The sequence below is a fragment of the Heterostelium album genome (assembly GCF_000004825.1).
Source record: "Heterostelium album PN500 unplaced genomic scaffold PPL_scaffold9, whole genome shotgun sequence".
NCBI lineage: Eukaryota > Evosea > Eumycetozoa > Acytosteliales > Acytosteliaceae > Heterostelium > Heterostelium album.
This window is the reverse complement of record NW_008805071.1, coordinates 1,653,570-1,671,867: the sequence shown is the minus strand read 5'-3', so window position 1 is coordinate 1,671,867 and position 18,298 is coordinate 1,653,570. Positions and strand designations below refer to the sequence as shown.

At 32.5% G+C, this 18,298-nt stretch overlaps 5 protein-coding genes across 5 annotated transcripts; all 5 read left to right on the top strand.

Moving 5' to 3' along the window:
* Nucleotides 1-179: 179 nt before the first annotated feature.
* PPL_09167 (coiled-coil domain-containing protein) lies at nucleotides 180-5,384 on the top strand (the record flags this gene model as incomplete). The annotated part of the gene is made up of 6 exons (XM_020579964.1): nucleotides 180-4,115; nucleotides 4,191-4,327; nucleotides 4,394-4,542; nucleotides 4,622-4,695; nucleotides 4,765-5,131; nucleotides 5,224-5,384. 6 exons carry the CDS (start codon nucleotides 180-182, stop codon nucleotides 5,382-5,384), a joined length of 4,824 nt encoding a protein of 1,607 aa, XP_020430639.1.
* A 486-nt stretch (nucleotides 5,385-5,870) lies between these two features.
* On the top strand, nucleotides 5,871-6,877 carry PPL_09166 (uncharacterized protein; the record flags this gene model as incomplete). Its single annotated transcript, XM_020579963.1, has 2 exons — nucleotides 5,871-6,640; nucleotides 6,679-6,877. 2 exons carry the CDS (start codon nucleotides 5,871-5,873, stop codon nucleotides 6,875-6,877), a joined length of 969 nt encoding a protein of 322 aa, XP_020430638.1.
* Nucleotides 6,878-7,002: 125 nt separating this feature from the next.
* On the top strand, nucleotides 7,003-10,694 carry PIPkinA (ankyrin repeat-containing protein; the record flags this gene model as incomplete). The annotated part of the gene is made up of 10 exons (XM_020579962.1): nucleotides 7,003-7,024; nucleotides 7,060-7,434; nucleotides 7,516-7,794; nucleotides 7,878-7,943; nucleotides 8,025-8,120; nucleotides 8,189-9,383; nucleotides 9,491-9,817; nucleotides 9,890-10,364; nucleotides 10,454-10,522; nucleotides 10,620-10,694. 10 exons carry the CDS (start codon nucleotides 7,003-7,005, stop codon nucleotides 10,692-10,694), a joined length of 2,979 nt encoding a protein of 992 aa, XP_020430637.1.
* A 524-nt stretch (nucleotides 10,695-11,218) lies between these two features.
* Nucleotides 11,219-12,458, top strand: PPL_09164 (serine/threonine-protein kinase; the record flags this gene model as incomplete). The annotated part of the gene is made up of 4 exons (XM_020579961.1): nucleotides 11,219-11,259; nucleotides 11,360-11,499; nucleotides 11,596-11,919; nucleotides 12,025-12,458. The coding sequence occupies 4 exons, from the start codon at nucleotides 11,219-11,221 to the stop codon at nucleotides 12,456-12,458; spliced, it is 939 nt and encodes a 312-aa protein (XP_020430636.1).
* Nucleotides 12,459-13,078: 620 nt separating this feature from the next.
* xdh (xanthine dehydrogenase) lies at nucleotides 13,079-18,105 on the top strand (the record flags this gene model as incomplete). Its single annotated transcript, XM_020579960.1, has 13 exons — nucleotides 13,079-13,193; nucleotides 13,296-13,678; nucleotides 13,786-13,950; nucleotides 14,007-14,270; nucleotides 14,344-14,580; nucleotides 14,659-15,051; nucleotides 15,132-15,346; nucleotides 15,428-15,571; nucleotides 15,646-16,162; nucleotides 16,262-16,711; nucleotides 16,781-17,002; nucleotides 17,088-17,509; nucleotides 17,598-18,105. 13 exons carry the CDS (start codon nucleotides 13,079-13,081, stop codon nucleotides 18,103-18,105), a joined length of 4,035 nt encoding a protein of 1,344 aa, XP_020430635.1.
* Nucleotides 18,106-18,298: the final 193 nt, after the last annotated feature.

The following is an 18,298-nucleotide window of genomic DNA, read 5'->3' as shown; positions in this document are numbered from 1 at the left end:
TAGTACAAATTATTATTAATATTTTTATTTTAAATATCTTTACAAGTGGCGCCCTCAAAACAATTTCCATTCATAAATTTTCGAAAGTGTCGTTTTTTTTTTTTTTTTAATTTAAATTTAAATAATAATTTTTAAAAACTAGTTATGTGTAACTACTCATTACCACCACTAGTAATACAATGAAAACTAATAATAATAGTAGTAGTAGTAGTAGTAGTAATAATAATAATAATAATGATTTAAAAAATTCAAATAATGGTATAAATAATAATAATAATAATAATAGTAATAGCAGTAATTATGAAACATTGAAATCAAAGATAATAGCAACGAATACACTCATTCATAAATATAAATCGTTACAAACAAACTATAAACAATTACAACAAGAGTTGAATAGATTGAAATCATTAAATTCAAGCAGTGATAATAATAATATTGTAAATTTAAATTCAAGTAATAATGGTAGTTTATTAAATGGCAGTGGCAAAGGCAATGTCAGTGGATATAGTGAGTTGGAAAAAGAGAAACAAAAATTGATACAACAGTTGGCATTCGAAAGGAAGGAATCAGAGTCGCTGAAATCACAGCTGGAGAATGAGATTAACAATCATCTACCGCTGAGAGACAGTGTCGAGCGTTCGGAGAAAGAGTTGAAATCTCTGAGGAGCGAACTTGAACAGAAGAAGTTGGTCATCGGTTCGTTGGAGGCACTCAATCAGCAACTACAGGCAAAGATTACCGACTACTATACACACAAGGAGAACAACGAGAAACAATCAAAGAAGCTCGAGAAGCTGCTGGATCTCAAGAAACGATTCGTCGATCTCAAGAAGGATAACGAGAAACTAAAGACACAAGTAATACATTTTCAGAAACAAAGTAATATGTTACAACTATCTGGTGGTACTGCTAGTGGTAATGGTAGCAGCACCGCTTCCTCTGCACCTGCTGGTAAACGTGGTAGATCTTCAAAGACGAAACAGCAGCAACAATCTGTCAATTCCGATAGTGAAGTATTGGATTTAGATCAAGAGCTATTCGTTAATAATGGTACAGAGGATATAGATCATTCATTAGATTCATCTATTGATGAAATTGATAATAACGATAATGATATTAATGACAATAGTAATGACAACAATCATAAAAATAGTAATAATAATAAGAATAATAATAATGTAGATACAGATATGGGTGTGGATGATTTAGATTTTCAAGAAAGTTTTGGTGGTTCTGGTTTTGAAGTGGATGACGACTATCAACCATTTTTACCAATAACTTCGACTACTACCACTACAACTACCACAACAAATACAAATACAGCTACCACAACAACAACGAATATAAGTACAAATACAGAAATAGAAGATGAAGAATCAACAACTACATCCATAATAGATGCAGATATCAATGATGATGATCATATTAATAATAGTAAAAATAATAGTATAAATAGTAATAAAAATAGTAATAATGTAAAGGAAATAGAAACAGTAGAAACAAATGTAGATAAACAAGTTAGTGATGATTTAGTTATACAGGACAAAGTGGCAGAGTCTGTTGATGATGACGACGATATCGAGTTTGAAGAACATAGAGATACAGAGCCTGTTGCTGTTTCTGTTGTGAGAGTGGTGGCTCCACCCATGCTATTCAACAAGATGGAGCAATCTCATGACTATTCAGATGACGATATCAAATTTGAAGAGCATCCACTACGTACTTTTGAAATAGATTCAACATCAACAACAACAACCAAAACAACAATAGAAGAAGATGATGATAATAATGATGATATAATTGTAAATAATAATAATAATAATAATAGTCAAACAAACACAACTTCAAATGATTCAAAAACTATAACAACAAATACTTTAGAATGTTCAATACCAACAATTGAAGAGAGTAATAATGATGATGATGATGATGATCAGTTGCAACTTGATTTGAAAGAAGGACTGGAAAAGATCGATGAAGTAAATGAAGGAATGGAGATTGATGGCTTACCTGCCGCCGAGACCACCAACAGTGGTGATACACCGATGTCAGATTCATCAGTTTCTGTTAAAGATGACAGCAGTTTAGATGTCAGCATTGATAATGATACAATGAATTTTGAAACTTACAACCATAAACCAGACGTAGAATTAATACCAGACATCGTAGAGTCAACTGATACAACCAACCAAACTCACAAGAATAATAGTCCAGATACAAACAATGATACACAATCTATTGCATTAGAAAACAACAACAATAATAATAATAACAAAAACAACGATAAGAGTAACGACAACAACAGTGATAATAATAATAATGATAATAATGATAGTAGTGATAATAGTAATAGCAATAGTAATAGTTGTAGTAGTATTAAATATTTAAATATAATGGATGCACCAATTGATTCACCTATATCACCTGGTGTAATATTTATAGATAGATATCATAGTGGTAATAGCCAATCACCAAAGAAAGATCGTTCTCCCTTGAAATCATCACCTTTGAAAGCAGCATCTGCAGCATCAGCATCACCACTATCATTATCACCAACAATACAATGCCAACCGTCAAACTTTAAGATACCACTTTTCAAAACACCTTCAATAGCAACAACAACAATAACAGAAACAGAACAATCATTACCATCAAATAATCTAAATAATAATAATTTACAACATAGCTCTACAACCACACCAATGGAAATCGAAATGAATCAAATCAAAGTCAATACTAAACAACCATTTCGAAAAGAGTCAGACACAATCACATCATCTTCATCGTCATCTACATCAAAAGACACAGTATTACCATGGCATAGAAAATCAGATAACAACAATAGCAACAATAATAATAATCAAATAAAATCAGTCACATCACCAATAAAATCTATTTCAAGCACCACACCAATTCCCAAACAGATATTGGATTTAGTTCAAAAATCAGTTTCAACACCACCATTGCCAATTCAAACAGAGAATGTTATAACAAGTTCATTTGCAATTCCACACAATCCAATACCAACACCACCAGAACAATCACAACCTCAAATTGAAACAAATAACAACAACACCACCAACAAATCAAGAGTTAGCAGTGACAGTCCCCAAGCAAATATCTCCAAATCAATTGAGAATGAACTACCATGGCTTACTGAATCGAATGCCAATGGAGATTCAACACGTCCAAGCAAACCAAAACGAATTCTACCAAAGAAATCGGCATCGAAACCACCTGAATCAACTCTATCACTCAAACGTTTAGAGACTTTATCATCACAAAACACATCAACACCAACAATAACTCAAACTCCAATTTCGCCACCCACCACCACCACCACCACAACAGTTCCACCAATTGAATCCACTCCAATTGTTGTTGCTAACCCAACCAAAGATATATCAAATACAATCACCACCAAAACCCTACCAACTCATATTCCAACAGTATCTCCAACTCCAATTACTCCAACTCCTACACCAAAGACAACAACTACCAAAGACACTAAAACTACACCAAAGACACCAATCAAAGAATCAACAAAGAAATCGAAAGCACAACCCAAAGAATCACCAACTAAATCCAAGACAATACCACCAACACCTCTGCCAAGTAGTAATAAGGTTGCAGCAGTCAGTAATAATAGTGTTAGTGGAAGTGTACCGACTATTGTCGAAAATACAATAGTAAACCCAGTGGGAGTTAGCAAATCTAGTCTATTTGGAAAGCTACAGCTAATTGCACCACCCGAAACAAACCAAGCTTCGTTACTACCAATGAGAAAACTAGGAATTTTAGATTCTACAGATTTGGATGTCAAGTCTATCAAACAGATTTTACAGAGTGTTGTTTCTTTCGAGATCACAGCCAACCAAGCGATAGACACACTGCAATCCAGATACAATTGTAAACAAAATCAAAGCATATCTGCAGAAACAAAGATTCAACTGTCAAAGACACTTATTGTAGATATCATTCATCAATTCACTCAACAAACACCCGATAAACAATCAACATCATCATCGACCACTTTTTCACTCACCAAACAATCGAATCAACTTATCATTTTCATAAATCAACTTAACCTATCATATACATCTATTTTTAAAGTAAGTAGTAGTAACAAACCTAACTATCAAATTAACCATTACTCTTTTAACTAACGGTTTCTTTTATTTAATTAGCAATTTAACTTTAAGAATGAATTTAACAAGTATTTGAACGGACTGTTGGTTTCGAACCTATTAAAATCAATCAAAGATAACAAAAATGTAGATAACTCTTCTTCTTCGGTTGATCAACCAACTTCTTTTTATCTATGGTAAGTTGCAATATCTATATATTTTTATTAATTAATTGTTTACTAATCTAATTTAATATAATATAGTTATATTTTCACTGTTTTGTGTAGAGTAAATAATGACTTGTCACCTATCATTACACTAATGTATGATCTTTTACAATTAAAATCATTAAACTCTATTGGTTATTTTAAAGCCATTTATCAAGTAATCCCAACCATTTTCAATGTAAATAGTAAGTAATATAATATATCATTCGATTATAATACTAAATCGAATCCAATACTAATACTAATTTAATTAATATTTATTAGATGAACTAGTTCAAACTATATCATGTTGTTTAAATCAATTATTATTGTCAAATTTAAGTGATAGTTCTTCAAAAGTAAGTAATTCAACGATTTTCTTTTTATTTAACAAACTAACTTTTTATTTTTTTTTCAATAACATATAGGATCTATATAATCATTTGAATTCGAATAATAACAATAACAAGATTGTAATAGATCAGTATACCAACGAATTGATGATTAAATTTGATATAGCGGTGGGTGACTCTGAACAAAGTACAGTCTTTGTCATTCTGAAATGTATTGAACTTTTATCTGTTTATTTGGGCTGGGTATGGACATTCAATCAATTCATTGCTACTAGACTATGGAGATATCTCGGTGGCATCACCAACAGTGTAATATCATGTCAAATGATACAAACACTCGGAACCGTAGCATTCAGCCACGTCTTACTCAACTCTGACACTACAGAACTACAAGGTATCTCTGATATAAAGAATACAATTCGTCAAATCTTATCATCGGAATGTAAGTACTAAAATTACTAATAATTTATAATAATTTAATTTATTCTAACTTTATATTTTTTTAAAAAAAAAAAAAACAATTGTTGTTTTTAGTTGACTTTGAATTCAAAATGAATACAGCTATGACATTGTTACAAATAAGTTGTGGAAATTCAGATGATCTAGCGATACTAGAGAGTTGGTATATGACACTGACAGCCGAGAACCAACATAGATGTTCACCACTCTTCAAACAATGTGTTTTACCGAATTAGAATCGAATTCGATGGAAATTGGCTTTTTTTTTTTTTTGAAGGAATCCCCCATTTATAGATTTTTCTTAAAGTGTAAACTGAGTGATCTATACAAAACAGGTGACATCATGCAACAAAAACAAAAAACTTTGTTTTGAAAATAAAATATCACGATAAAACAAAAAAAAAAAAATCTAAAGATCGCGTTGGATTTAGGCAAGCTTGGAAAAGCAAATAAAAATTGAGAAAAAAGTGGTTTTTAATAATTATTTTTGCTTTATTGATTGTTTTTATTTTTTATTTTTTGCATCAACTTAATTTAAAAAAGTAATTAAATAATTAAGTTTGTTTATTTATTTATTTATATTATTTATTATCTATTTATATTTATTTATTAATACATTAATATATATTAACAAAAATAAAAGAGAGAGAAAATAGATTAGTTTAGTTGTACAATTTAATATTTTTTTTATTTATTTTCACAAAGAAGTTTATATATAGAAAATGACTATCAATTCACCTGTGTTGGCAGGTAATTGGTTGTTTTGGTCGACGTTCGAAGAGTTTGTGACACCGACATTTGTGTTACAGAAATATAATGGACCGATTTGGTGGACTGAGAAATACAGAATACTGATGATGATCGAAGGTTGCAATAACAATGGTTATCAGATTGCATTTTCATCGACCAGAGAGGATATCGTTGGCAATTGGGAGATTATTATAGCTGTCTATCAAGATAAAGTGGAAAAGACAGGTCTATCACAGTTCTCAGAGAGTTATCTGCTGAATCTCATGAAGAAACTCGCAAAGAAGATGGCGAAACTCGAAGAGTTGAATAGTAAGAGATTGAAACTATCTGGTGATTCAGCGATAACAGTACCGCAACCATCTTCATCACCAACAACAACAACATCCTTTACAACAACAACAACAACAAACGAACAACACGAATCATCATCATCATCATCATCACCAAATAACTCATTTAACAATCTATCTATTTCATCATCATATAACTTTGTAATGCCATCGAATATGGCGATTGTATCAACAATGAACGAAGCAAACGAAAAGTCATCGATTAAACTTGGAAATCAACGTAGAATAGCGACGTTGTTCAAGGCATTGTATCATATCGATCCTATCACCATCTTGGAGCGTACCTACGCCAAGAAATATGAGGACGACGAATGGGTAGAGTGGGCAGACGAACGCACCGGAATGCGACCGATACACATCGCCGTCGAGAAGATGGATATCGCACTGATAAAGTATCTACTGGACAAGCGCGCCGATGTCAATATCAAAGACGTCCAGGGCTGGTCACCGCTACACTTTGCTTCGTACGCGGGCAATCTCGACATCTGTCACCTGCTGATAGAACAGGGCAATGCAGCGGTGCTCTCAATCTCCAAGGACGGCACGCTGCCACTCCACTATTTGGCGCGACACTCGTTCGAGAAGGCACAATCCGTAAAATTCCTACAGATTCTCCAGCTGCTGCTTGACAAAGGCACGCCAATCGATGCCAAGACGATACGCGGTGAGACAGCACTTCACAGAGCGGCATTCTTTGGTTCGCTGCAGGTGTTGAACTTCCTCATCGAACACAAAGCCAATCTGAACATACAGAATGTCCGTGGTGAAACACCACTGTATTTCGCGGTGATCGGTCGACACAAACAGATAGTGACACACCTCGTTGAGAATGGCTCCGATTGCAACTTGGGTGGCGCCACCGGTAACTCGCTAGATGCTGCACGCAAGACAGGTCAAAGCGATCTATTCTTCTTCCTCTCTGGTTTCTCCAAGTCACTAGATCCATTCGACTACAACGAATATGAAGATGAAGTTGAAATTGAATCAAATTCAATAGTTAATAATTATTTAAATAACAATAACAATAATAATAATAGTGATAGTAATAATAATAATAATAATAATGTAGATAGAGATAATAGTATGAGTATGAGTAGTTTAGATATAGAATGTATTAAACAATTACAAAATGATAAATTAGAACAGAAATTAAAAGAAAAGAATGATAAATTAAAGATTAATCATCGTAAGTATAAATTTTTATATCTATCTATATATGTATATGTATAAGTATAATTAACTATGATCATCTTTTTTTTATTTTTAGAAAACTTTTATCCACATATGTTTGTATTGATAGATTTTAGAGGACCTACATGGTGTTCATTGTGTGGTTATTTCTTGTGGGGTTTGAGACGACAGGGATTTGCATGTGAGGTGTGTGGCTACTGTGTACATCCGAAATGCAAGAAGAGAGCTACTCTCACTGAATCTTGTGATGTCGCCAGACAAATGAACAATAAAGATCATGCCAATTCAGATACCGTAGATCAATTCCTTTCTACCAGTAAACATCATAATGATAAACCATTACATAAACAATCAAGTAAGTAGTTTCTTTAATTAATGCTACTTTTAACAATATATATTTACTAATTCAATTGATTAACTATACAAATATTATATTAGTTAATAGAAAAAGATTGGAAAGTTTATATAATCAATTCAATACATTAGATAAAGAACAGCATGGATGTATATATAAGAAGGAGTTTGGTGAGTGTTTGGGATCGTTAATCAATGACAGTGAGTTACTCTCGGAAATACTATTTCAAGCATTCGATTCGAACCATGATGGAAAAATGGATTTGAAGGATTTCCTACATGGCGTATCTGTATTACAAAACTCTTCACAAGAAGAACAAATATTTTGTAAGTTGTTATTTATAAAAGATAGATACAGTGGTTAACTAATATGATTTGTTCGATATGTTTATTAGTTGCTTTTCAAATGTTAGATAGAAATAATAGAGGATATATTACGGTTGGTGAATTGAAACAAGTGTTACAATCGATCTATCAATCACTTGGTAATCTAAAGATCAATTCCATCAAGCCTGATACACTCATTCAGTATATATTCCCACCCAGTATTGTATATAAAGAACTAAAAGAAGAGATTAAGAAACCATCTCCTCCATTCTCAAAAGCACTCAAATATGGTAAACTTGTTAAAAGTTTATCTGTAGATTCAAAGATTGGTGTACATCGTACAGATGATAATAATAATAATAATAACAATAATAATAACAATGATAATAATAATAATAATGAGTGTAATAATGATAGCAATAATAATGAAAATAATAATAATGAATGTAATAGTAATAGTAATAGTAAAAGTGATAATAGTACAGCAACATCAGCTATGTCTTTTGTTCAACTTAAAGATGATAATCATTCCAATAATAGTACACCTTATTCATCGATGGGATCGATATCAGAGTCACCTATCGATACTAATATCGCTAGTAGTGTGATGTCGTCGTCACTACCATCACAATCTTCAAGTATTGAGATTGCCAAGATCGAACGAGAGATAGCTGCTGCTGCCACAACTGACGACATCGAACACTCTACATCTGACCAATCCTGTGGCAGACTTAGAAGTTCGTGCATTCGAACGATGCTCAACAAACCATTGGTCACCTCACAGTCACTGCCAACCAACACAGAGATCTACATCAATAGTTTAAATAATAGTATTAACAACAGTCAATACACAAATATTAATAATACATTATTAACAAAAGTATTACCTGATACAAATAATAATAATAATAATAATAATAGTAATAATAATAATGATAATATTAAAAAAGAAAAGAAATACTCTACAGAGATTAATATGGAAGGTAGAATCTATTATGAAGACTATAGAGATTCTATGATGAAACACTGTAACTTTGTGCAGAGTCTTGGTCTGGTGGAATTGGATGACAACACCAAAGAGCAACACACTCAAGTATCGAAATGGATGAGTTTCGAAGGCAAAGAGATCACTCTTGGTCACGAGAATTGGGAGACAATGCAGTACATTATGATTGGTATTAGAAGAGCTATCGGTGAGACAATGACTCTAACCAACAGATCTTTAAAACAAAAGGATTATGATGTTGTAGTTGAATTTAAATAGTATGTTGTAAATCATATTTATAATTATATATAGAGTAGTTGTTGTTGTTAATAATATCATATAAATACTAATTCTAAATACTATTGTTATTGTTATTGTTATATAGTAATGGATGGTTGTTTAAAGATTTCTCACCGTTTCCATTCAAAAAGATTAGAGACAAGTTGGATATCGATCCAATGCACTTTATGTTCTCACTTGGTCCAGAAAAGATATTTGGTAATCTGCTGCTTGGCAATCTATCACATGTTTGTGAGGTTGTCACTAGTGGTAGAAGTGGTTCAATGTTCTTTAGATCGAACGAAGGAAGATACTTACTCAAAACCATACCTCCCAACGAAGAGTTTGTTTTGAAATCGATACTTCCATCCTATGTACAACATATTCTAAAGTATCCAAATAGTTTAATTTCGAAAACACTTGGTTGTTACAAGTAAGTAATAGTAAAACTAAATTAGATTACAAACAAACAAACATTACTAACTAAAATTGTTTGAATCATTAGTATGACAACAAAGAATAGAGATTTAAGATTTATCGTAATGAATAATCTATTCTTTACACCACTGCCGATACATGAGAAGTATGACTTGAAGGGTTCGACCATTGGAAGACATGTCGAGTTGCAAGAGGGTGAGAACGAAGGTATGATTGCCGATGTCTCGCTTAAGGATTTGGATTTCAAGCGTACCTTGAACATCGGACCAGAGTTTAAGGCACCACTCATGGAGCAGATAGAGCACGACACCAAGCTGTTGGAGTCACACAACATCTGTGACTACAGTCTACTGGTCGGTGTTCACCGTGTCGACGAGTACTCGCCAATCGCACTGGCCAGCGACGACATACTCTCCAAAGACATATTCGACATTCTCGACGAAGGTTTCTTCAAGAAGAAATCCGCCACCTCTCTATTCCAACAACACTACGGTGGTATTCTTTCATCCGATAAGAAAGAAGTTTATTTCATTGCAATTATTGTAAGTTATACATAAATGCTATTACTTTACTTTTTTATTTCTTTTTTAACTAACACATACAACAACAACAACAATACTCACATAAATAGGATACATTGACCACGTGGAATTATAAAAAGAAATATGAAAATATGTTTAAATCATTGGTTCACGATTCTGTAAGTAGACTACTTGTTGTGTTTGTTGGTTGATGTTAATCATCATCTCAAAGATTTACTAATATTTTGTTTTTTTTTTTTTTTTTTCCATTTTTAGTCACAACTCTCTGCAATTGACCCTTCGAGCTATAGAGCCAGATTCCAAAGATTAGTTCAGCAAATAGTTCAATAAACAAAAATAATAAACTTTTATTTAAATAATATAATTGATTTGATTTTGATGATCAAAAAAAAAAAACTTGGCAAATCTTTGTCTGGACTAGACTTTAACCAAAGACTTGTTGTTATTGTTCCCTGCGTATGACGACGATTTTAATCGATCGAAATACATTCCCCCAAGATATCTTTGATTTGCAGAATTTCATTCATTTTCCGTTTTGTGTTTGCTTTTCTAAAAAGTCACCATTTCTCAAAACTTTTTTTCAATAACAATTTTAGTTTGATTTTTCTTTTTTTTTTGAAGTGTTTTTTAAGACACTGCTTGCGTGGGTTCTGATTTTTTTGATTTGATTTTTTATTTTTATTTTTAAATAATTTTTAAAGAATTTCAAACAACAAATTTGGTCTTGGTTTTGAGTATTGGTTAATTATTGATTGCTATTTATTTATTATTTATTTATTATTTATTTATTTTCAACAACAACAACAAAAGACAACACATATTATTAAACTATTTCATTCAGTATTTGAATAAAAATGCCTTTCTCAGATTATGAATTACACAAGGAATTAGGAAGGTTAGTAGTACACTTTTGATGTTTTCTTAAAAAATAAAAATAAAAAAAGAAAAACAGTGGTTTTTGACTTTAACTTTTATCATCGATCTAAATAAAATAGAGGTGCTTTCTCTATTGTATATCTAGTGACAGAAAAGAAAACAAAGAAGCAATGGGCTATGAAAGTTATCGATAGAAAATCATCTTCAAAAGCTGCTTTACAAACAGAGATTGAAATTATGAAAAAGATAGATCATCCAAGTATGTATATCAATAACACTATCGATTACGATTTTAAACAAAGTTTTGTTGTTGAATCTAATCTCTTATTGTCTATCTAATTATCCATAATTATAGATATCGTTAGAATGCATGAATACTTTGAATCTACAGATAAAATATATTTGGTGGTGGAACTTGTAAATGGAGGTCAATTGTTTGATAAGATCATGGAAAAGAAATCATTCTCTGAGAAGGAAGCAAGAATCATTGTAAAACAACTATTGGAAGCACTGGAGTATCTTCACAAGATCGGTATCGTCCACAGAGACTTGAAACCAGAGAATCTTCTTTTGAAATCCGAACAAGATCTAACCATTGCACTCTCTGACTTTGGTCTCTCAAAGATTCTATCGGACGATGTATTTATGAAAACAACTTGTGGTACTCCTTCATATGTTGGTAAGTGTTTTTATTCAACTTGTTAATATAAAGTTAGTTACGACATTATCTAATATCTATATATAAATGTGTTTGTGATTGATTGATTATTATTATTATTATTAGCACCAGAAGTATTGAATAATATAAACAATACACCTACTGCCTATACGGAGGCAGTAGATATGTGGTCGGTAGGAGTTATCTCTTATATTTTGTTGTGTGGATTCCCACCATTCTATAGCGACGACATCCGAAAGTTGTTTGAATCGATCATGGCAGCCACCTATGACTTCCCAGAGCAGTATTGGAAGAACATCTCAAAGGAAGCCAAACATTTTATCAACTGTTTCCTCACGGTCGATCCAGCCAAGCGTTACACTGCCAAAATGGCATTGGAGCATCCTTGGATCACACAGGCACCCCAATCACACCCACTGCCACATTGGAACGATCAAATCAAGAAATACGTAGTCATTCGTAGAAACGAAAGTAAAAAGTTTGGTGCCGAATTGGTATTCACAAAGTTTGTAAAACCTGCACCTGCCGCCAAAGAATAGATAGATCAAAACACAAACCTCTAAAAATAACACAAAACTAATCAAAAAACAACAAGTTATCACTCACATTCACCACACCATCTAGTAGTATTAATAATAATATAATAATAATAATATAAGAAAAACATAAAAGACTATCTATTCTATTCCTTTTCAAAAATTATCTCCACTCTCCGAAGCCAACACAACCACATTCTTTTTTTTTTTTTTGCAATTTTTTTTTTTAGTTGTAAAAAAGAAACTATTTTTATTATTAAAAAAAAAACAAAAAAAAAAAACAATTTGTACAAATAAAATAAAACATATCTAAAATAGTAATTGCATTTCTAATTATTAATTTTTATTCATTGCAAATACATATCTATAAATAGTAATTTAAAATCAAAGCTAATTAAATTTAAATAAAAAACTTGAAAAAAAAGCAAAATTAAGATGAAATTTAATAAGGTCAAAAATTTTCAAAAAAATCTTTTTTTTGAATTAATTAATAATTTTGTAATTTTTGTTTTTTTAACACAATTGTTTTGTGATATTTTTTAAATCATTCTAAACACATTTTTCAGTTGTAACAATTAAATTAGTTTTATTTATTATTACAAACCTAACGATTGTTTATCAATATGGAACCAAATTCATATAATAATCAATTAATATTCTTTTTAAATGGAAATAAAGTTATTATTAATAATCCAAACCCAGAGTTAACATTACTTACTTATTTAAGATCGAATGCTGGTATGTTATTTAGTTAGCTATAGTAATGATAAACTGTGTTGGTTTTAGTGATGAAATGAATTTTAATATAAATAATTGATAATTATTAAAAAAACAACATAGGTTTAACAGGTACAAAGTTGGGATGTGGTGAAGGTGGATGTGGAGCTTGTACAGTGATGTTGTCTCATCACTTGAAGACAGAGGATAAGATAGTTCACAGATCGATCAACTCTTGTTTGTTACCGTTGTGTTCGGTTGCCGGTTGTGCGGTTACCACCATTGAGGGACTTGGTAATGTAAAGGATGGAATGCACCCTGTGCAACAACGTCTTTCCGACCAGCATGGATCACAATGTGGTTTCTGCACACCTGGTATTATCATGGCACTCTACTCCTACCTCAGATCGCACCCAAATGCCACTCAACATGAAATCGAGGAGTGTTTCGACGGTAACCTCTGTAGATGTACTGGATATCGTCCAATCCTAGATGCTGCAAGATCTGTATGTTGATAAAACAAGTACTATAAATAATAATAATAACAACAATAGAAACAAAATATACTAATGCAATTCATTTCATTTTTTCTTCAACTAACTACTAAATCAAGTTTGGTGTTGATCAACCAAAAGTAGAAGAAGAACAACCAGCAGCTGTTGAGGAATTAAGATTACCAGAGATTGCATATGCAGACGGTGTTCAAAAGGATAAACCAGCCGAAAATATATGTCCATCGACTGGAAAGCCATGTGATTGTAAATCTAAATCTACACATGTAAGTATGGAGCATGCGAGAATGTTAATAATAGATTATTAATTTTCGAAAATTAGATTCCATCACAACCTCTAGATTTAAAGTCAGAACCTATTTTCCCACCATTTTTGATGACTTTGAAACAAGAATCTTTGAAGTTCAATGGTGATAGAGTGACTTGGTATACACCAACCACTCTTAATGAACTATTGAATCTAAAGAGATTGCACAACAATGCAAAGATTGTAGTTGGAAACACTGAAGTTGGAATTGAAACAAAATTTAGAAATATTGTTTATCCAGTCATTATTTGTCCATCTAAAGTTCCAGAACTTCAAAAAGTATGTTGTTTTGACTGTTGAATTGATATCAATAAGAAATTAATGTACCTTTTTTTTTTTCTATTCTAAATAGATTTCACAAGCAGAGAATGGTATTGAAATAGGTTCAACAATCTCTTTGACCGATATTAAATATTATTTAGTTGATCTATGTAAGAACATTGAAGCATACAAGACAGGAACATTCAAAGCAATGCTTTCACAATTCCGTTGGTTTGCCGGAAATCAAATTAGAAATGCAGCTTGTCTTGCTGGTAATCTCGTAACTGCCAGTCCAATCTCTGATATTAACCCTGTATTATTAGCTGCTGTATGTAATTTAATTATAATGCATTTAGTAGTAGTAAAATTAATAGCTGCTAATTCTTTATTTCTTTTTTTTTTTTAGGGTGCAATTTTAACACTTGTATCCATAAACGATAGAGGAGAAAGAATAACAAGAAAAGTCAATATAAATTCATTCTTCAAATCTTATAGAGTGGTAGATATTCAACCGGATGAAATATTGACTTCTATCTTTGTACCATATACACGTGAGAATGAATATATCGAGGCATACAAGCAATCCAGAAGAAGAGACGATGATATTGCCATTGTCAGTTGTTGCTTCAGAGTATTGTTGGCCAAGAATGACGAGAACGACTATGTCGTACAAGACTGTACTCTTGCATATGGTGGTATGAACGTAAAGGCTGTCACCACACCAGCTACACAAGAGTTACTTCAAGGTCAAGTTTGGCAAAGATCAATACTAGAGAAAGCATACCAAACACTTGAAAAAGTAAGTAGTTATTTTATTTATTTACACAACAACACCTCTTTAGAAATAATTGTTATTAACAATGGTTAATAATATAATAGGATTTACCACTTCAACAAGGAGCACCAGGTGGTATGATTGAATACAGAAGATCATTGACCACAAGTTATTTCTTCAAGTTCTTCTTGACAGTTAGCAATTACTTGTATTCCGTTTCAAATGATGTCAAACACAAGATTGAAGATAATGAACAATCGGTCATTCAGAAATATCAAAGAGAGATGTCAAGTGGTGAGCAAACTTATCAATATCAACCGTTTGTATTATGTAACATATTTAGAATATAATTTGAATCTTGATACTAATAATAATAATTATTAATGGTTTATAATTCTAGACTTATGAGTCCAGTAACAATGCCAATTAAACATCAATCAGCAGATAAACAAGTTACTGGTGAAGCACTCTATACTGATGATATTAAACACAATGCATATTCAGCTGCAATGGTTCTTTCAACTAAAGCACATGCTCGTATTAAGTAAGTTTTTTTTAGAAATGGTAGTGTTGTTTAGTGATATTAATTCTGACAATATATAATAATGATAATAATAGGAATATCGATTCAACTAAAGCATTATCAATGCCAGGTGTTAAAGGTATCTATTTTGCAAAGGATATTGAAGGTGTGAATCAAGTTGGTCCAGTCATTTATGATGAAGAGTTGTTTGCTTCTTCAGTTGTACTTTGTGTTGGTTATCCAATTGGTGTTGCAGTTGCCGAAACTCATCAACAAGCATTGGAGGCAGCAAAGGCAGTTGTCATTGAATACGAGGAGTTGCCTGCTGTCACCTCGATCGAACAAGCTATCGCTGAGAAATCATTCTTGAATTGCCACCATGTCATCAACAATGGTGATATCGTCAAAGGTTTCGAAGAGTCTGAGCATGTTATCGAAGGTGAAATGAAGGTCGGTGCACAAGAGCATTTCTATCTCGAGACAAACGCTGCATTGGTGATTCCAGGTGAAGGTTCTGAATTCATGGTCTACTCATCTACACAGAATCCAACAAAGACACAAAGCCTTTTGGCTTTAACTCTTGGTGTTCCTGCCAATCAAATCGTTGTAAAAGTAAGTTTTGTTTAGACTATTAAATTGGTTATATTTAAATCTATTTCATTACTAATAATTACGATTGGTGTTATAATTAATTAATTAATTTAGTTAAAGCGTATGGGTGGAGGATTTGGAGGTAAAGAAACTAGATCTATTTTCTCTACTTGTATTGCTGCTGTTGCTGCTCAGAAACTTAGACATCCAGTTAGAATCATGTTGGATAGAGATGTCGATATGATGACCACTGGAACTAGACATCCATTCATTGGTAAATACAAGATTGGTTTCGACAAGAACGGTAAGATCATGGCTGCCGATATCGATTTGTATGCCGATGCAGGTTATTCATTTGACTTGAGTGTCGGTGTATTGGATAGAGCCATGTTCCACTCTGAGAATGCCTATAAGGTGCCAAATATTAGAGTGAATGGTCGTTTGTGTAAGACCAACTTGCCAACAAACACTGCTTTCAGAGGTTTCGGTGGTCCACAAGGTATGATCATTTGTGAGATTTGGATGGAAAAAATTGCCAACTATTTGAAGAAACCACCCACTGAAATAAGAGTATGTAGTATAGCAATAAATATTATAACAATATATTTATTAATTTGGTTTATCTTTTTTTTTTTTAAGCAACTAAACTTTTATAAAGAGGGAGAGTTCACACATTACCTTCAAGAGGTTAAGAACTGTCAACTCCAAAGAATCTGGGATGAAACCTTACAAAAGAGTGATTATTTCAATCGTTTAGCTAAAGTTGAGGAGTTCAACAGAAATAACAAATGGAAGAAGAGAGGTATTGCAATCATTCCAACCAAATTTGGTATGTCCTTTACTGTTAAAACACTGAATCAAGTATGTATTTTGTTTTTTTAAAGTGAAGATGCAGTTCCAGCCTTTTAACAGTTCGAGCTAATATCTTTGAATTAAAATAATTTAGGCTGGTGCATTGGTACATGTTTATACTGATGGAACTGTATTGGTGACTCATGGTGGAACAGAGATGGGTCAAGGTTTGCATACAAAGATGATTCAGATTGCTGCCAAGGAGTTGGGTGTTCCAGTGGATAAGGTTTACATCTCTGAGACATCGACTGATAAGGTCGCAAATACTGCGCCAACAGCAGCATCAGTTTCTTCCGATATGAATGGTATGGCTGTATTGGATGCCTGTCAACAAATCAACGCGAGATTGGCACCCCTCAAAGAGAAAAATCCAAACTTACCATTCCAAAAATTGGTTGGTTTGGCTTTTGCAGAGAGAGTCAATCTTTCGGCCAACGGTTTCTATGCTACACCAAACGTTGGTTATTTCTTCAAGGACAGTGGTGTTGGTGATGGTTTACCATTCAACTATTTCAAGTATGTTGGGGATAAATTTTTTTATTTTTCAATTGTAGCTTTACGAACCTATTATTGATTAATTTCTTTTATTCTATTTCTATTTTAGTTATGGATGTGCATGTTCTGAAGTTGAAATCGATACACTCACTGGAGACTACACTACATTGAGAACTGATATTATTATGGATGTAGGTGATAGTTTGAATCCGGCAATCGATATCGGTCAGGTGGAGGGTGCCTACACTCAGGGTGTTGGATGGTGTACACTCGAAGAGATCGTTACTTTCCCCAATGGAAATCTTTTCACCAGAGGTCCATCCACCTATAAAATACCAGGATTCAACGATGTTCCAATCGTATTCAATGTTTCATTGTTGAGTAATGCTCCCAATCCAAAAGCAATCCATTCATCAAAGGGTGTCGGAGAACCACCACTCTTCCTTGGTTCAGCTGTTTACTTTGCCATTCGTAATGCCATTATGGATGCTAGAAATGATCGTGATGATGGTTTGGCAACCAAAGATGAATGGTTTAATTTAGCAACACCTGCAACATGTGAAAGAATCAGAAATACATGTATTGATAAATTTACAAACCAATTCAATCAGAAATAATAAAATAGTACCAAATTCACAAGAGTTATTTTTTGTTTTTTTTTTTATTTCTCTTTTCAACAATAAATAATCGATAAAGTGATAAAACTATCATTTATTCTAATATAAATATGTTATTGGAACAGGTAATCCTTTCTGGTTGTATCGGGAACTATTTTTAAAAATCTAATTATTTTTTTAGATTCAAAATATA